Source organism: Coenobita brevimanus, chromosome 59 (assembly GCF_032717465.1).
Source record: "Coenobita brevimanus isolate Jiangsu-jjx chromosome 59, ASM3271746v2, whole genome shotgun sequence".
Taxonomy (NCBI): domain Eukaryota; kingdom Metazoa; phylum Arthropoda; class Malacostraca; order Decapoda; family Coenobitidae; genus Coenobita; species Coenobita brevimanus.
The window spans coordinates 7,764,643-7,785,832 of NC_137012.1; the positions used below are offsets into that span (position 1 = coordinate 7,764,643).

Below are 21,190 nucleotides of genomic sequence, written 5' to 3' on the forward strand. Positions count from 1 at the left end.
AGATGTAGGCTTGTTCACCAGGTGGATCAGTGAAAGGAGAGGAGAGCCAAAGGTGGTGGTGAACATTGAAATCTCCTAGAATGGAGATTTCTGAGAAAGGAGAAATGGATAGAATGTGTTCCATCGCAGAAGTAAGATAGTCGAAAAATTTTTGATAGTCAGTTGACTTAGAGGATAAGTAAACAGCACACATATATTTAGTCAGAGAATGACAGGAAAGCCGAAGCCAGAGTGTAGAGAATTCAGAAGAATCGAGTTCAGGAACACGAGAGCAAGATAAGTCGTTGCGTATATATACACAACAGCCACTTTTGGCTTTGAAATGAGTATAGAGAAAGTAGGAGGATACAGAAAAGGGTTTGCTGTCAGTTGCCTCAGGCAGCTGAGTCTCAGTTAGAAAAAGAAGGTGAGGTTTAGAGGAGGAGAGGTGGTGCTCAAGAGAGCGAAAGTTAGAGGAAAGGCCGCGAATGTTGCAGAAATGAAGAAGAGAGTCAGACAGTGGTTCCAGGCACCTCGAGTCGTCACTGGGAGAGGGGCGGATGGTGGGGGCATTTATGGTCCCTCCCCTGGGGACTCCGAGGCTTGGTGAAGAGACGCCATTATTTTTTACATTTTGGAAAGGGAAGTGTAGTGTGTACTGTGCATGTAGTTTGGTGTAGATAGTTAGAGAAATTTGTACAGGAGAGCATGCTGGCCTACCCGCTGTGTAACTGAGACACTGAAAAAGTTCAGCAAAGTGGGATGGTCAGGAACTAGTCCTGAGGGCTGATGAAACGGGAGCTCCAGCAATCCCTTTCATCATCTTTCCATCCACCTCGGGAGTAATGCCCTGCTCGACTGGTGCTACAGTCTACTTCTCACTCAGTGTAACAATAAAATTTTATCAGTGAGGAAGAAGTGCTATGGAGTCTCCTATGCCACCTAAAATACGGTCCTCTGTGTGTGTGTGTGTGTGTGTGTGTGTGTGTGTGTGCGTAGCAGTTGAGAATTGGCTTGTGGTAGCAAAAATGAAAAAAAAAAAAAAAAATGTCATTGCGATAATACTGGTGAGGGACGCCTTCACGTGGTGGCTACAGTTTGGCTGGACGATGGAGCTGCCTGGTTATACAAACATCTCTAAGTCCCCTCACCATCCCCGAAAAGTGGGATGGTGGACTGCATATGAAACGCGACTTCCTTCTACAGTTCACCGGGTTCACGTCTCAAATAAACCTGGGACCTCAAATGCTACTACTGTTCTTGGTATCCCCAAGCGATTTAATTTAGCTTCGGGGAAATTTTTAGAACTGGTGGGTTTGTATAAAGCCTCTAACCCGTACACTGTAAGGTGTCCCCTCTGAGTAGGATAAAATCGTCTAATATCACAGACAAGGTGAAAAACTACTTCATGAAACTGAAGCGGTTACGTATTTGTTGACATTTTGAGCAGCTTTCTTTGGAGTGATTGGAGATGATGATGAAGTACAGGGTTATCTATATATAACCCTACGCCAGTTGATTGCTAGTATGTTTCGGGGACAGCTTAGTCGGCGTTATAAATGTGTGACCTGCATCGCTTATTCAACTCCTACTTCCACGACCACACCCAGTCCCACAGAAACACCCAAACCCACCCTTACCGACGACACTCCGACCCCCAATGTCACACCCACACCCATTACCACTGTTGTACTCACATTCACTCCCACTGTCACACCCACACCCACGACCACTGTACACCCACACCGACTCCCACTGTCACACCCATACCCACTCCCAGTCACACCCACATCCAATCCCACTGTCACCCATTGTCACATCCACACCCTCTCCCACCGTCACACCCACACCCACACAAACTTTCACTGCCACACCCACACCTACTCACACCCACGTTCACTCCTATTGTCACACTCAGACCCACAGCCATTGTCACACCCACACCCACTCCCACTGCCACACAGACCCACACCCACTGTCACATCCACACCCATTCCCACTCACTCAAACACAGTCAGACCCACACCCATGCCCACACCCACTTTTACAACCACTCCCACTCCCATTGTCACACCTACACCCACACCCATACCCACACCCACACCCACGCCCACACCCAGTCACATCCACCTTACTGCCGCTGTCACATCCATACCCACACCCACTGCCACACCCATACGCACACCCACTTTTATACCCACACCCACGCCAGCTGTCACATCCACACCCACTCCCACTGTCGCACCCACGCCTACTCCCGCTGTCACACCCACATACACTCCCTATAACATACCTACACCCACTCTCACTGTCACACTCACACCCATTGTCACACTTACACCCACTGTTACACCCACACCCACTTCCACTGTCACACCCACACACACGCCCACCGCCACAAACACAACCACTCCTATCGTCACACCCACTCCCACTGTCAAACCCACACACGCACTCCCACTGTCACACCCACACCCATCCCCACTGTCACACCTACATCTAATCTAAATCTCACACCCACACCAACTCCCATTAGCCTATCTCCCTGACACCTACACCCAATGTAACACCAAACCCAAACCCATTGTTATACTCACACCCACTTCCACTGTTGTACCCACACCCACTCCCACTAGCCTTTCACACCCGTACCCACTTCTGCAGTAACATTCACACCCACGCCTAATTATCACATCCACATTCACTGTCACTGAGACCCCTATGTCCACACCCACCATAACACCTATACCGACACCCACTGTCACACCCCCTCCAAATGTTGCAACCAAACCCGCACACCCACTCCCACTGTCACACCCACATCCACTCCCACCTCACATATACCTTCTCCCACACTCACAGCCACACCCACTCCCACTGTCAAAACCACACCCACTTCTATTGTCACGCCCACACCCACTCCCACTGTCACATTGACGCCTACACAACTGTCACACCCACACTTACACCCATTATAACACCTGCAACCCCTTCCACTGTCACACCCACTGTCACACTTACTGTCACACACACTCCCACTGTCACACCCACACTCACTGTCATACCCACATTCACTCCCACTGTCTCTTCGACACCAGCTCTCACTCCCACACCCTCACCAACTCCCACTCCCACTGTCACAACCTCACCCACTCCCACTGTCACAATCACACCCACACCCTTTCCCACTGTCACACCCACACCCACACCCACTCCCACTGTCACATCTACATCCAGTCCCACTGTCACACCAACAACCAGTTTCATTAGCTTGCTACATCCACACCCACATTTGTCACACCGACACACACCTACTGTCACACCCACACCCACTTCCCCTGTCATACCCGCATCCATTCTCACTGTCCCACCCATACCCACTCCTACTGTCACATTCACACATAAACTCAGTCATACCCACACCCACTACCACTAGCCTGTCATACACACACACCCACTCCCAACAGCCAATGACACCCACATCCACACCCACTGTCACACCCATATCCACTCCCACTGTCACACCCACACCCATTCCCACTGTCACACCCACACATACACTATCACTCCCACACCGACTCTTGGTGTGACACGTAAGCCCACTCCCAATACCTCGTCAAACCAAAACCCACACCCACACCTACTGTCACACACACACCCACTTCCACTTCAACACCCACACCCATTTAGATTGTCATACCCACACCCACTCCTACTGTTACAGCCACACTCACTCTCAGTGTCACATCCACACCCATACCCACACTCACTGTCACATCCACATCGATTTTCACTGTCATACCCACACCCATTTCCAATGTCACACCCATATCCTAACCCAGTGCCACTCTCACATCCTTACCCACACCTTCATCCACTCCCACTTTCCCACCTACACCCACTCCACCCACTCCACTGTCACACCCACAACCATTCCCACTAGCTGACCACAGCCACAGATACACCCACTGTCTCACACACACACACACACACACACACACACACACACACACACACACACACACACACACACACACACTTACACAAATATCCACTTTCTCACCTACACCTACTCTCACTGTCGCACCTAGACTCACTCCCACTATCACATCCACACCCACAATCGCATTCACACTTACCCCCACTAGCGTATAGCACCCACACCCACTCCCACTAGCAGGTCATACCCCCATCCACACCCACTGTCATAACAACTTCCGCTGCCACTGCCACACCCTCACCCAATCCAACGGTCACACCCACACACACTCCCACTGTCACACATACTCCCACTCCCAAAGTCAAACCCACACCTACTCCCATTGTCACATCCATACCCGTTCAAATTATCCCATCACACCCACACCCACTGTCTCACCCATAACAGCTCTCACTGTCACACCCACAACCATTCTCACTGATACACCCACACCCACTGTGCCACCTACACACACACTCACTCACACCCACTGTTACACCCACGCCCACTCCCATTGCCACATCCACACCCACTACAACTGTCACTCCCACAACCTTTCCCACTCTTACACCCATACCCCCACCCACACCGACTGTCGCACCCACAACAACTCTCTCTGTCACATCCACACCTACTCTCACTATCGCTGTCACACCCACAGTGACCCCACACCAGCTGTCAGTCACACCCATACCAACTCCCAATGCCACACCCCTACCCACTGTCACATCCACACCCATTCCCACTGTCACACCACACCCACTCCCAATGTCACGCTCACATCTACTCCCACTGTCACACCCATACAAGCTCCTACTGTCACAGCCACACCAACTCCCACTGTCATGCTCATTTCCACTCCCACTGTTAACACAATACCCCCCACATCCACTGTAACAACCACACCCACTCACACCGTCACACCCACTCCCATTGTCACACCCACGCTCATTTCCAATGTCATCCCCAAACCAGCTCTCTGTCACACCCACACCCACTGTCACACATACACTAAATTTCATTGCCACAGGCACACGCACTTCCATTATCACACCCACACCTTCTCTCAATGTCACACCCACTCCCAATGATACACTCACACCCACACACCCACACCCACACCCACCCACCCACCCACCCACACCCACCCACCCACCCACACCCACCCACCTACCCACACACACACACACACCCACCCACCCACCCACCCACCCACACCCACACCCACACACACACACACACACACACACACACACACACACGCACACACACACACACACACACACACACACACACACACACACACACACACACACACATCAAATCCCACTATCACATTCACACCCAGTTTCAATATCACACTCACATCGACTCCCACTGTCAGACCTACGCCCACTTCCACTTTCACACTTACACGCACTCCCACTATTACACCCACACTCAGTCCCACTGTCACATCCACACTCATTCACACTGTCACAGTCACACTCACTCCCACTGTCACATCAACACCCACTATTCACTGACGCACCCACAACTGCAGGTTAAGCCGTCCCTGGAAGACTCGAGATAAATTATGGCGCTGTTTACGTATCGCCCTGTGTTTTGCTGATGTGACTCACTCGGCTGCATTCCTCCATCTGGCATTAGCTGCAGTTAAATAAGACCTCCTCATAATATAAACTTTTAGTTTATATTTTGCACACAGACATGGAAAGAGGCAGCGCCAGACGTAAACGCGGAAAGTTTGAACAGTGTGGCCAGTGAAAGTATTATTCATGTCTTCGGAATCGTGGTTGATTTAAAAGATTTTTTTTTTTTTTAACAGTTTGAGCACCTGTCATTCACATGGATGGAGCGTTAAAAGTTGGGTGGGACTTTTTTCACCTTACATTATCTTTTTAGCACTATAATCTTTTCACTCTAACTTCGTAAATTTGTCACCTTTCCATCTTGAGTGCTGAGCGTAACAAGAGAGTAACACTAGAACACGATGCTAGTCACAAAAAAAAAAAAAAAAAAAAAAAAACGCTTTTGAATGTCAAGGTGTGGCATTTCTTTAACTGCCACTGGCCTATGTGAAATCAGCTACAAAAGGACGAAATCTTGGGCCAAGTTAAGGTGAAACAGTTACACAACTGTGCTCCATTTTCTCTAACTTTGCTTAAAATTGTTATCTCTCCATCTTAAATGCCGAGTTTAAACAAGGGATTGGCACTAGAATATGATGCTAGTCACGAAAAGTGCTGTGGAAACGACAATGAGTTGCAGTAATGTCTTTTTTTTTTTCCCCTACAGGGCTACGTGATACAGGCTGCAAAATGATGAATAGCTTGGTCATGTTAAGGTGAAACAAGTATACCACTGCTCCTTTTACTCTAACTTGACCAAAGTTGTCATCTCTGCATATTGAATGCTGATCTGTACTCAGAGAGTAACACAATATTATGATGGTAGTCACGAAAACGGATGTGGAAAAGATGTAGTGCTGCAGAATTATCTGTCACTGAGCTACGTTAAACAAGCTGTGAAATGATGGGAATTTTGGCCCAGACAAGATAAAATGGTATAAACGATTTTACTAAACTGAGGAAGGACATATGTAACTGAAGGGGTTAACCTGTGGTATTTTTCTGACAGTTCGAGCAGCTGGCTTTCACGTGGATGGAGAGAAAGAAACTAGGAGGGACGTATTCTGCTCACCGTGCACAGAGCGAGAAGCATGTGGTCGTCTGCTGTACCAACCTACAGGCAGACACTATCATGGACTTCCTCAATGAGTTCTATGCACACCCTCACCTCCAGGTTAGTTACAGATGATCCATCTACCTGTGTGTCTATTTGTATATCTGTGTCTATCCATCTATATCTGTCTACCTATTTATATATCCCTCTGTTCATCTGTCTGTTTGGCTGTCATTCTATCAATCTTTTCAACCTATGTCTATTTTTTTTTCCTTTCTCTGTTTATCCATATCTGTATCCAGCTATCTGTATCTCTGTCTATCAGTCAGTCAGTCAATCAGTCACAATCTGTCTTTCTATCTATCTTTGTCTACCTATGTATCTATCCACCTACCCTCTTACATATCCATCGCCAGACGCTTTAATTCTGGGTGGGGTGGCCACACACATCATATCCACGGTGTCCTGTCCTCAACCTTCGTCTTTCTCTTTACCTAATATAAATTAAATCAATCAGTTCAAACGGTCACTTGGTAGTTTTGGGCTGCAAGAAAATTTAAAATGTTGACATGAACAATTTTCGCAGTGTTAGCACAAATTGCACTGAAATCAGAAAAAATACTGTGTGAAAAAATCTTTGACATAACATCATGTACTCGTTGAAAAATGTTATCCTTCGATTTAGTTGTTAATAAGGAAACTACCCTATATTATAGAAGATTATCCATCCTGCCATAGTCTTTGGGATATTGCTTATTATTTTCCGTATCTGCAACCCATTCAAAACATAACATAGCTCAGCAAGTACTTAACATAATGTCAAGGCTATTTTCACTTAACAGTTACCTATTCATAACACGAGTTATACTGGTACTACGAAAATTATCAAAGTCGATTTTTTTCAACGTCTTTGTAACCCAGCACTGGCAAGTGGTCGATTCAGTCAAAGGCAGTGACTGATGGGGGAGGTTGGAAAGTGGGAATAGATGGAAGAATAGTACAATGGGAAAGGAACTGTAGAGAGTGGGAAAGGCAGCCAAGGCTTGAAGCAGCTAACGTGAACTGTTTCCTTGACTGGCTGGTTTGTTATTGATATATATATATATATATATATATATATATATATATATATATATATATATATATATATAATTACGAGTATATAATAATATGGAACTTTATTGCTGTATCGCATTCTCATAGAACATAAAAGAAAGTGTTCCCACTGTATTTTCCACTCACTCAAGTTAAGTAAAAAATTCTAATTTATAAATTAAATGGAAAATAAATAGAACTTTCCATATTTATCTAATAAGGGGTCCACACACACTTGGGGCCTGAGGCTTCAGCCTCATCAGTCTCCCTGTAAATCTGCCCCTGCTGTCCCAGATGTCGATCTCCAGGGAGGTTAAGACTGGTGTTGGGGGTTTGGGTAAACTACTTTTATTCATTGTGAATTGCTTTTGAAGGTTTTGGTTCTTTTTTCTTTTCTTTGCTGTAATTCCCGGCCTGGGATCCGAGTCTGAGATGGTTGTTTTAGAAATCCAGTGACACTGTTCTTGGGTCATGCTCTCAGTTGATCTTTTAATTAAATTGTGGTGGGTCGTTAAGACAAATTTCAAATCTTCTAGCGTTTCCATGTCGTTTTCTTCTAGTGTTTCTTTCTCTTCCGTGTCTTCTTCGGTTTCATCTTTGGCTTCTTCCTCATCTTCAGTGTCATCCTGTGTTACAGTGGTGGTTGTGATGTACTTCTGGCCGAGTCTTGGTCCTTCCTGGAATCTAGCAGGTATGGAAATGGGTTTTCGTTTAAAAGATAGGGTTGACGAATCCTCAAACAGCACTACGGCACCGCCGGCATTAACCTTAGCCATCTCCACACACTGCACGATCTTCATCGCCGGGTCATCCTGTAATCTTGGCAGTGTTCTGTTCATGGTTGCTCTTGGTCACGGAGCTGTAGGTGGGTTGTTGTTGTCTAGGCTGTTTTGGGAGCGGGGCAGGGGTGGGGGGGCGAGGTGGTGGAAGGCTGGTCAAAGGAGCTTGGGTTAGGGCTGCCCTCAAAAACTCCTTCCTGGCGGGAGGGGCACTCCACGTACACAGTACGCACAAAAGGAGCGGTGCACTGAATGTGGAAATTACCTCCATGGCATATCTGGAATAGGTGATCATCGTCACTGTATAGGTCTTTGTGAGGCGCTCGTACTAGCATCAGCATCTTCTGCAATGCTGCAGCTGGAGCCTGTGCTCTCTCTCTCTCTCTCTCTCTCTCTCTCTCCGTGAGGTTTGGTAGATGGACTAGGTAGTCGAGCTTGAATCCGATGATTAAGATATTTCCGACGTCGTCTGGTTTCTGCAAATCATTTTTGCTTTGGTGGAGTTTGCTTGATTTTGTAGTCTGATACCGATGGCATGTGGGTGACTCTGAGGAAGCCCTTGAATGGTAATATCCAGGCGTGGGTGGCAATCCCTCTAAGGTGTCGGATTATTTAAGAGCATTTTGCGTCGAATTAAGGAGTATTCTTCATCGTGCAGCCAAGGTCTTCCATATTATTAAATTTCTCACTCACGAATCCATTGAGGTTTTCAGGGTAATACCGCTGTATCTGGCAGACCTTCTTCGTGGGCCACCTTACGCTATATATTGGGAAGCAGCGAATTTTGTTCATGAGCATGTGATACGGACTGTCAGGGGGCTTTTCATTCCAAGTAAAGGACAAAGTAGGCCTTGAAAAGATGGAGGAAAGAAATGGGAAGGGCATCAAGATGAAGTTGGGGTGAAGACGACTTGCAGTGGAACAGAGACTGGAGGTGTTAGTGCTTCAACTGATCGGAGTGTTCTGCTTTCAGGCCACTCCTCTCTCACTAATATACAGTACCTGTCTAGTCCGCCTTCTGCCTCATCCCTGGTGTCCCCCTCCCATTCTCTCACCACCTACCTCACATGCATACACTTCCTTTGCCAAGCAGTCACTCACACTTATACGGTACCACAACACTCCCGAAAGTCCTAGTCTTTTTGCCGCTCCATGTATTTCCACACGCTCCTTTCAGATAACTCAGTTTCACTTCCCTTGATGAACTTTTGATAAAGTACATACAGGGAGAGTAGTTCGCCTGATATTTCACCACTTAAACTTCATTTTCCTCGGATGGCAAATATTCCTAAACTGAGAATTGCTGTTTCTCACCCCCATAGTTAATGCTGTTTGGTATGGTGCGTTAGAGAGTCAAGAAATGACGGACAGGCCTTAAGCCTGAAGTAAAGGAAGTATAACAGGGGGTGAACTTTGCCCCTGAGTACATGTGTTATTTCTCTCTCTGAAGTAGACGTTGTGGAATAGGGGTCGGATTTTTTTGAGTGACTGTACGTAATTCTTCTTTGCGCCAGGACTATTACGTGGTGCTACTGTCGCCTATGGAGTTGGATCCCACGATGAAGATGATCCTGCAGGTGCCAATGTGGGCACAACGGGTCATATACATCCAAGGGTCGTGTCTCAAGGACGGGGACCTCACACGGGCCAGGATGAGTGAGGCCGAGGCCTGCTTTATCCTGGCTGCACGACAGTATACTGACAAGACTGCTGCGGTGAGTTATTACACACACACACACACACACACACACACACACACACACACACACACACAGAGTCCTCAGTGTACATATGATGGAACTGTAGAACCAGTCCTCTGAGAATATAGTAAAAGCACCATTTTGAACTCAATAAAGTGTATATTTAATAGTTATACTGGACATGACTCATCAATGTTTTGTCTTTTCTGGTATATTACTGAACCAAACCTCATTGGTGTGGCAATCATACCAAGAAAGAGCTCAAATTTTGGGCAAATAAACGATAGATGCTTACTCAAAACCTGTCTCTTTAGGTAAAATCAGTAAGAGAGGCCATATTTTACATTAAAATGTATTTATTTATATTTCCTCATAATACTGTTTTTTTCTTGTGCACTATTCATGTTTATTCTGTTTTGCGACAAGTTGCCTTCTGTGCCGCAGTATACCTTGACTGTCAATTTTCTACCTATGTGGAAAATTGAAAATTTCATTTTTTTCTTGATCAGGGTCTAATTTTGAAAGAAAACTTATAAATTTTACGGTCTCAAGTTTCTATAGAAAATTACTGCCAGGTGGATTTCTCATGGCTATGTTATGACGAGAATATGTATAAAAACATCATGAAAGGAGTTTCATTTTTTCCAAGGCAAAATGTCAAATTTTGGAAAAGGCTGTTGAGTCTCATGCAGTATCCAGAGTTAATTACTCTCATACAGTGGATAGGCATAGATTAAACCCTTCACCTCTTTTTGCACAGGATGAACACACCATCCTCAGGTCATGGGCAGTCAAGGACTTCGCCCCCAACGTGCCTCAGTATGTACAGATCTTCCGTGCCGAGAACAAGCTGCATGTGAAGTTTGCCGAGCACGTAGTATGTGAGGATGAACTCAAGTATGCCCTTCTAGCCAATAACTGTATGAGTCCAGGCATATCTACACTGGTTACGTTACTTCTCCACACATCTAGAGGACAGTGAGTATATGCTGTATTTTTAGTAAGTGCTTTTGGGCACCAGCGTTCTTTTTTTCCATCATATCTCCTCTGTTTTTCAGTGCGTGTCGCCAATTTGGGTTTTATTTTTCTGGTATTTATGCTTCGGGATCATACCTTCCACTAACTTACTATATAGCTGGTTTGAGTTTATCTGTCAGAAGTGTGCCACTCCCATACTTTGAAAACCAAATTGTGGTTGCAGGAAACTCGCTGAGCTTAAGTTACGTGGTAGAAAATTATGAGTCTGCTTGATTACTACCCTTATCAACCCTCATACTGTATACGAATACACCACCTGAGCTGAAAGGGATTAGAGATTGTTGTCATTTTAAGAGAAGCAGCTATACCAACTGTAATGTCATTAATAAATGTATCATCCTCCCAAAGGATATCGTTAATATTGTACTGCAACAGAGGCTTTCCGTGCAGAAATGAGGTAACTCGTAGGTTGAATTTGAGTTCACATTTGCATCGAAATATTTTCTCCGTGCACAGTCTTTATGACAAAGGGCTTTGGAAGTGTCCTTAAAGTTAAAAACTATATAGAGAATCCAAGAAAAAATTCTTTACTGCAGTTCCTTGCAACAATGAGGTAAGAGATCGCAGCTGCAGGTGGTCATTTATTTCAAATATTCATGAGCTTACCCGCCTAACATCACTTCCTTTGTGTGTGTGTGTGTGTGTGTGTGTGTGTGTGTGTGTGAGAGAGAGAGAGAGAGAGAGAGAGAGAGAGAGAGAGAGAGATTTCTGCGACTAGTAATGGCAGACAGTGAGCCAAGTGGCCACCTGTCTTTTGCCGGAAGAAAACAGTGTTGTGCTGGTTTCAATCAAACATCTGACATTGTGGCTTTTACAAAATTGTCACTTGTTTCAAAACCAGGGTGTCTTGAAAGTGTAAGGTATGGCCGCAGAGTTTATATATATATATATATATATATATATATATATATATATATATATATATATATATATATATATATATATATATATATATATATATATATATATATATATATATATATATATATATATACACTATATACCTTTCCTTATTTGGGGGGAATTTTAAATTATCATTGCTGGCAGAAATAAAGTTTCTTCATCCAGGAATTTCAGTTTATCAGATTTTTTACCTGAAAATATCTTTAAAACTGTTTCTCAGTTCCACTTTAAAGAACAGTTTAATGTCCATTATATAAAAATGGAAGAATAATTCTAGGGCGCAGAAAACATAAAAAAAAAGTGAATATTTATGTTTCAACAGGTAAAATACTGAAATACAGTAAACACCAGCATGTCTCGGGTGTTATGTAAACTCTGTTTGGTAAAACTGTATGCAAGAGTCGTATACCCTGTAAAGTAGAATGTGGTACTAATGATAGCACCGACTAAAGCATTCATTCATGGTACTACTAGCCAACCACTAAGCCTAACCTAACCAAACCAAATCATCCTAGCTGACTAACCTAGACTACTTAAGGTGCTAACCTAACCAAATCTGATTTTGACCTGACTAACATAGACTGCCACTAGACCGAAATAACACAGACTGCCACTAGACCCAACTAACACAGACTACCACTCAACCTAACAATCACAGAGACCGCCACTAGACCTATCTAACACAGACTGCCACTAGACCTAACAAACACAGACTGCCACTAGACCTAACAAACACAGACTGCCACTAGACCAAACTAACTGACTGCCACTAGACCAGATTAACTGACTGCCACTAGACCAAACTAACTGACCGCCACTAGACCTAACACAGGCTACCATTAGACCTAAATCTGTCGCTAGACCTAACTGTATAATATTCGGACCTGCCCTGACTTACTGTAACTTTGCCTGCGAACAAAACACAGGGAACTTGTAGATTACCTGAAGTAATAAGGAATGAACCTTAAACTGGCTACTGGGCACACAATGTTATTACAGCAATATGACCCAATGAACATATTGTAGACGTACAGTGGAAAGAAAATAAAATCAGATTAGGCGCTTGAAAAGATAATTGGTACTACTGTCACGGGGTTTTTAAATATAAATGCTAATATTATTTAAATGATAATAATGTTCAATAATATTGAAGAGCAGGGACAATGACTGTCTTGCTAAATCAAGCAACGATTACTTTACACTGGCTTGCTTCGCACGATTCTCTAAGAACGAGAATTTATAAACTTTCTCAACAGTACACAGCAGAGACTAATTACTCAATTGCTGTTTATTAGTACTGTTAGCCTCCGGAGAAAGTTATTTCATCCCTGAAAATAAATAACTAATACTAATAATAGTATCAGGTTCTTGCTGATGCTTAACTCCTAGGAAGCACAACGGATTTTAAGCTTAATACACAAGACGGGCCCAAGTACCAGTTATGAATGGCAAACGTTTACGCAAGCTAGGAGCTATAAGAGAAATAAGCTTAATTGCGGAGAAATGAAACACGAGTTTACATTACATTAAGCTCAAGAAAAAGAACTGTTAAATTTATTGATTACAAAATAAATTTAACGTTACATTTCAAAATCAAATTAATGAGATCGCACTCACTCACTCACTCAAAAGCTAAATTCTTACGCCTAGGAAAAACACCTTAACTAAACTCTTAAACCTAGGAAAATACAAAAAGGAAATACTGGTCAATGAATGTGGTGTATCACCCAAAGAAGGGTGGGAGCGTGGAGAACTGTAGTCTAGTGGAGTCTGGGTGCTAGCTGACCTCTCACACTGCTGGAGCACAGTACCTCTCTCCGTCACAACAGACACTGGACTGAATTCAAATACGATGTATGGGTAGGACGCACAAGCCATTGGAAGAAGGCGTGGCTAACGGTTGAGGCAAGCAGGGGCAAACAATAAAGAAACAATAGTATCGCTCAGTAGAGCACTTAGTGACGTGCTTTAGACCGGTCACCTTTGAAACAGTGACGAATGTTTTGAAAAGTATACCACTGAAATGGAGAGAGAACCGGTTAACTGAGCAATACACAGTGAGTTTTCCACTAATAGCTCGTGGTTTCTCACAAAAGGAAAATGTCGCGAATTTGATTCGTGACATTACGCCCCTACAAAATGAATTTTTTCCTTATGGGAAAAAATTTGTGGATATATATATATATATATATATATATATATAAATGTACACATCCTAACTCAATCACACAAGATTCACACTGTGGTGTGTGTGCTATCCTGCTACAGAAGAAAATCACTATCACCAGTGAGTGTAAAAACCTCGTATTTACGTTAATAGAGGCAAGCTTGAGGGAAAAAACTCCATGACGATGGTGAAAATCCTGTACTCAGGTCAAACTGAGCAAAAAGTCACTACATTTACACTGACAACTAATTGTTGTGTAGCATGATGTATGTAATACATGGTGTAGGTGTAACAGTTGTGGTGTAACTGTACCTACATGTAAAATGACACAGTAAATATTAATAATATGGCGACGATGAAGGCAGAAGAGAAGAGGCGGCAGCGTGCGGCAGACGATCAGCTGGCCCGCACAGCAAAACTGCTACACCCATTGCTGTACCTGCAAAATCAATTAAGGTTGAGCATCAAAAGTGTCAATGAGACAAAAACTCTTATTAAGTTACAATTACTCTCTCTGCCTAGCAATCAGTACATGCTACGAAAAGTACGCTCTGGCTGAAAAATACGAGTGACAGCCTAAGCTTCATACATTCGAGGTCGCCATTAATTACAGCACACGATTATTGTCGGCAAGTTGATAATCCTTGTGCAAACTCGGGCTTCCGTGGTCTCGAACTGCACACGGGTCCTCAACCTGTGCCTTAACCTACAGTACTTATATTAATATCGGGGAGCTGAGAATCCTTGTGCAAAGTTGGGCTTCCATAGCCTCGAGTCGCCTCTGCGGAGTTCTCTCTCGAACTTCCCCCTTAACCCGCGCCGTCCCGAGGACGTACTTCCACGTCCTCACGTTTTGTCACAGCCAGTCCCGAGGACGTACTTCAACGTCCTGCATTTGCAAGGTTCATAATTTCCACAATTTTCAATTTTCGCGAGTCATTTTTGGTACGTATACACGGGACACCTTCCTCAACAAGATACCAGGCAGAGACAATGCCTTACCCAGCATGACCTCCTCCCCCCCCTGCATGCCCTTTTCTCAGCAATTCACCTGTTATCAGTGACCTGGCCAGTATAGCCATGTCATGCCACGGTACGAAATTCAGGGCCAGAGTGATTCCTCAATCAATGACAATGTGGAGGACAAACTTTACATAGCATTAGAGGAAGAAACAGTTAGAAATGATGATCAGGTAATGTGGCAAAAAAAGGTCAGGTATTAGTGAGTGAAACAATGCTTATAATGCCTCTATTACTGCTTGAAAACCAATATACTCTTGTACTACATATAAATTCGTAACAGTAAATAAATAAATACCGTTTATGAGTGGTGTGAAATAGTTATCCTCCCATAGAACTCGTTTTCTTTGGTACCAGCCTGATAGAAAACCCAGTAAGGTAAGGAGGCTCTCCTACCTGTAATGAGTATTTTAAACCTCAGGTGAGCGATTTCTCTATGAATTTTCGATGTTTCTCACCAAAAGCGAAAGTTTTAGCAAAAAAAAAAAAGGGTCGAAAAATGGTCGGGATTGGGGGGTACCAGTGGTCAAAAAGTGGTCGGGACGGGGCGGGTTAACCTACGGTACATAATATGTATGTACAGGCCCTGGACATAATGTGTCCTGTGGGGCCAATGGGCGAGACATCAGGTCTGCACCCACTTCACCACTACCCTGTCTCTCAACTGACTCAGAGATTACAGGTGTGGTTACAAACGGCACAGGAAGGACATGTCCTTGATTAGTGGTGTTACTTTGACACACACTGCAGGAACGGACAAAATTATCTATGTCTCATCCCATCCCTGGCCAGAAAAAGTCAGCTCGGATACGGCCCTGGGTCTTCCTTTTGCCCATGTGACCTCCTGAGGCTGAACAATGACCCCATTGTAACACTGCTAGGCGGTACTTGGCAGGAACGACAAACTGCAGTCGAACCTCGCCCTCGGGTGTTCGTGCCTCACAGTAGAGCCGTCCTTGTTTGCGAAGGAACTTGGCTCAACCTCCCCGTGAATACTTAATCACTCGACCCTTTTGTTTGTTCCGCATGGCAGCGAGTGTCGGGTCAGAATGTTGTTCTTGTACAACAAGTTGGCTACACATCAGATCTTACAGCGATTCAATGATCACTGGGGTGACACAGTCTGGAGCCTCAGCCATGGCTCGTGTTACCGCAGCCGAAGTCTGAGTAGCGTCATGTTCGGTGCAACTATCCTTGACACTGGAAATGTTGCCAATTATAAGGTCAAATAAGGGTTCTGGCATGACAACTGCGAGTGTCATACCAGTATAAAATGGAGATGCCACCTGGATACATGCCTCAGGGAACAATCTCACTGATCCATCAATAAGGTTTGCATGGATCTGCCGACCTGTATACTGCTCAGGCCGAACTAGACTCTGCTTGACAGAGCAACCTGAGGAACCATTATCTCTTAGGACCTTCACAGGAATGCCTCCCACAAACCCTGGCTGAACAAGGAAGGTACTGTCACCTGCGAGAGGGCCTGTGGAGGAAGCAGCTAGCCACTCATGAGGCTGCTGAATTGATGCAGCAAACATTGTGCCTTGTGAATTTATATACTTGAGGGTTTGTACTCACTGCCTGGGAAGATGGAACATTGGCCATCTGTGGAGGGGGGTTCACCTTCACTATGGGACTAGTGAACTGTGAGGGAGTACCCATACTGGTAGGGACGTGACCACCGTGCTACTGCTGAGGAATGAAGGCTGTGTTCGCTTCCTCCCTCTTTTGAGCTGGTGGTGAAAAAGTTTGTCCCGACGGTCTGTTGCGTGGCTGATACTGCTGCTGGTTAGGGTACTTGTTGTACCTCTTCAACTCAGGTTTCTGAGTGTTTTGCCCCTGGTCCTTCCACTGCGGTTTTGGACCTTGGCCATTACTCTGAGAATGGCCTTGGTGCTGGGGTTCAGTCTGAGACGGCTTCCCAGACTTATCAGCTTTTCTGTTCCAGGTGTTTTGCTTACGAGTTTGGTACTCATATGCAGTAAAGTATGCATCAGCCTTCTCTGCCATTTGGCTGGCATCTTTCACCTGGCAGATCTTAAGCTGTGCTATGAGCTCAGCAGGCCATGACCTCTCCAGCTGTGTACGCAGCATAAGGTCAATTATCCCCTCACGTGTGGAAGGAGTTTCATCTTTCTCCATCCACTCATTTAAGTAAGCAGTGAGACGGTCGAGGAACTGAACAGCTGTCTCCTTGTCTTGGAAACGAGTTCGCATGAACTGAACTTCGGCGTTGTCTACTGTGAGACCATACGCCTTAATGAGTGCAGCTTTCATCATCTCATATGTGAGATTGTCTCCACGAATTCTGTGGAGAATATCGAGGGCAGGGCCCTCAAATAAACTAAGTAATTGGAGCCGCCTAGCTGCCTCATCCAGTTGATACATGTCTGCCATGTCCTCAAAACGAGCTATGTACGGCTCGATTCATTCGCCTTCTTTGTATGAAGGAAGCTTGATGTGTGGGGTCGCCAGGACATGTGCAGGAAGAGCGCTCGTGGAGCTTGAACCAACTGCACCAGATGTGTCTGAAGCCAAGGAATCTCACTTGAGCTTCAGCATTTCATATTCGTGTTTTTCGCGTGCTTCTCACTCGGCACGTTCGTGTTCTCGTTCTCTCTCTCGTTCCTCACGCTGTTCTTGCTCGTGTTCTAAGTCGAGTTCGCGCTGTTTTCGCTCGTGTTCGCGCTCCTTTTCGCGTTCCTTACGTTGTTCTCGCTCGTATTCGCACTGAATCTTACGCTCTTCACGGGCATCATTCTCGCGCTGCTGGTCCATATTATGCCGTGAGAGTATGTACTCTTTAATTTCAGTTGGGTCTGTAAGACCTATATCTTTGGCTTCCTGTAAAAATATAGTGGTAGCCATGTCGCTAATTTACTGAGCAAGCCGAAACTGAGTACTGATTGCTTCGCAAACGAATGCTAATAACACAAGTAAGGAATACAGACACAAGCTAGTGGTGACCAGTCTTATCTAGTTAACTGGCAAAAATAAAGCAAAATTGCAAATGACTGAGAAGACTCAATAATTAACGCAATGGGTACAGCGGCTACCCAGGAGCGAATAAAATCATCTGGAGTTACCAAAAATAAAGTACTAAATAGAGTTAAGTACTCTATGGATTAATAAAGCAAAAATTCACTTGCTAAATTAACGGTAAACACCAGTAAACTTGTGCCTATAAACTTTAATGATAAATACCTAAATATGAACGAGTGAGTATTATCCCATGAATAGCTTTAGAGCTAGGAGTTAATATCCTGGAATGAGGTCGCCAATTGTCACGGGGTTTTTAGATATAAATGCTAATATTATTTAAATGATAATAATGTTCAATAATATTGAAGAGCAGGGACAATGATTGTCTTGCTAAATCAAGCAACGATTACTTTACACTGGCTTGCTTCGCACGATTCTCTAAGAACGAGAATTTATAAACTTTCTCAACAGTACACAGCAGAGACTAATTACTCAATTGCTGTTTATTAGTACTGTTAGCCTCTGGAGAAAGTTACTTCACCCCTGACAATAAATAACTAATACTAATAATAGTATCAGGTTCTTGCTGATGCTTAACTCCTAGGAGGCACAACGGATTTTAAGCTTAATACACAACACTGGCCCAAGTACCAATTATGAATTGCAAACGTTTACGCAAGCTAGGAGCTATAAGAGAAATAAGCTTAATTGCGGAGAAATGAAACACGAGTTTACATTACATTAAGCTCAAGAAAAAGAACTGTTAAATTTATTGATTACAAAATAAATTTAACGTTACATTTCAAAATCAAATTAATGAGATCGCACTCACTCACACACTCAAAAGCTAAATTCTTACGCCTAGGAAAAACACCTTAACTAAACTCTTAAACCTAGGAAAATACAAAAAGGAAATACTGGTCAATGAATGTGGTGTATCACCCAAAGAAGGGTGGGAGCGTGGAGAACTGTAGTCTAGTGGAGTCTGGGTGCTAGCTGACCTCTCACACTGCTGGAGCACAGTACCTCTCTCTGTCACAACAGACACTGGACTGAATTCAAATACGATGTATGGGTAGGATGCACAAGCCACCGGAAGAAGGCGTGGCTAACGGTTGAGGCAAGCAGGGGCGAACAATAAAGAAACAATAGTATCGCTCAGTAGAGCACTTAGTGACGTGCATTAGATCGGTCACTTTTGAAACAGTGACGAATGTTTTGAAAAGTATACCACCGAAATGGAGAGAGAACCGGTTAACTGAGCGATACACAGTGAGTTTTCCACTAATAGCTCGTGGTTTCTCACAAAAGGGAAATGTCGCGAATTTGATTCGTGACGACTACAGTATCTGCACGATTCATAAGCGTTATTGCATAACTCGGGGATTTCTTCCTAATTTATATTGTACTGAATTCTAGAGTGCTAATGTACTTATCATCTGATAATACATCATTTTCACCGACTTAAACCTTGACAATAAGAGAAAAAGATGGCTGCATAAAGAAACTTGATTTCTACCAGCAATGATAGAATAAATATTACCATAAAATGGCGAAAAGGTATATATTAAGAAATAGTTTGCAGCCAAACCTGACACATTGCAGAGAACCTACTTCGTAGACTCTCTTTGAGGCTAACCTTAACTCTACGAATTTTGACACCGCTAAAGTAAAAGAAGATTGATCAATGAATTCATTCGGACAGTTATATTGTTTTCCTTCATCCCAGAAGAAAAAGAAACATGAGATGATCTTGTAAAAGCCACAGTGTCGGATGTTTGTGCAAAACAGTACTGGAATTGTCATGCTTATACGCAGCATTGTGATATAGCCATGAATATTTAATAATTATCATAATTTTTGAAAGTTTTTCTTTCTTGTCATTTGATGTACAAGAGGAATTAATGGCTCGGACAGTAACATGACTGGTGCGCCGGAAAAAAGTGCTTAGCGACTTTTATTACTACTGTTTTAACTTTGCACTATCCTTTGAATTGTATATATTGGACCTCAAAATCTTGATCAATAGTCTTCCATTTTCATGAATCGCACATCGTCTGCACCGAAAGCTAGTGAGAAAAAGTGACCTGTGTTTTATTCTACCCAGTGACGGTCGTCAGTAAATTGTAGAAACAAATGTCATGTGGCGGTGTTTGGTAAACATTGAATTTAAGAAAATGGAAGCAATGACAAGCTTTGGTAAAGCAGCACTATTACTCAGTAGGCTAGTACGATACGAATGCAGATATGATAGCCAGCTCCACTGAGCTCATTAGCAGTGTAACGCATTGCTTGTAAGGGATTACCTGATGGAAGACCAGTTTATACATATGCAAAATAATCAGTCAACAGTATTCATTCATGTGTGTGATACTTTTTTAGTAAACGGGTATTTTGGTGACTCCTTGAGTTTACCCAGACACACAGAATATTCACCATTATTACGGTATTTTTTCGGGCCTAGGACCGAGTTAGGCTTGCCAGCTAGGTAACAGACGACACCCTGAAAATCCTTGTTTCTATAATTATGTCTGGGTACGTTTATGGGATTAGACTATTCAAGTCAATAAAATACTGATAAAAACTATCACACACATGCATGCTTTTGACTGGCTGTTTTATGTATGCGTAAAATTGTGTTCCATCCGGTAGTCCCTTACACACAATCAATTCGTTACATTACTAATGAAATCAGTGGAGGTGACTTTCATATCTACATTCGTATCATATTTCTGAGCATTTTTTTTTTTTTTTATTGAACCTTGGTTTTCGGAAATTTAAAACTGCCAAATACCTCCATGTGGCATTTGTTTCCACACTTTATGTGCGGCCGTCACCAATGTAGGATTAAGCCTAACTC

The 21,190-nt window shown here is 43.8% G+C and overlaps 1 protein-coding gene across 1 annotated transcript in view; it reads left to right on the top strand.

Annotated features, from left to right (window-relative positions):
* The window catches only part of LOC145402854 (potassium channel subfamily T member 2-like), an 812,106-nt gene that overhangs the window by 453,807 nt on the left and 337,109 nt on the right, over positions 1-21,190 (top strand). Inside the window, exons 9-11 of the mRNA XM_080274763.1 lie at positions 6,599-6,763; positions 10,032-10,232; positions 10,978-11,195. Coding sequence (XP_080130889.1) covers positions 6,599-6,763; positions 10,032-10,232; positions 10,978-11,195 — 584 coding nt within the window. The remainder of the gene's footprint in view (positions 1-6,598; positions 6,764-10,031; positions 10,233-10,977; positions 11,196-21,190) is intronic.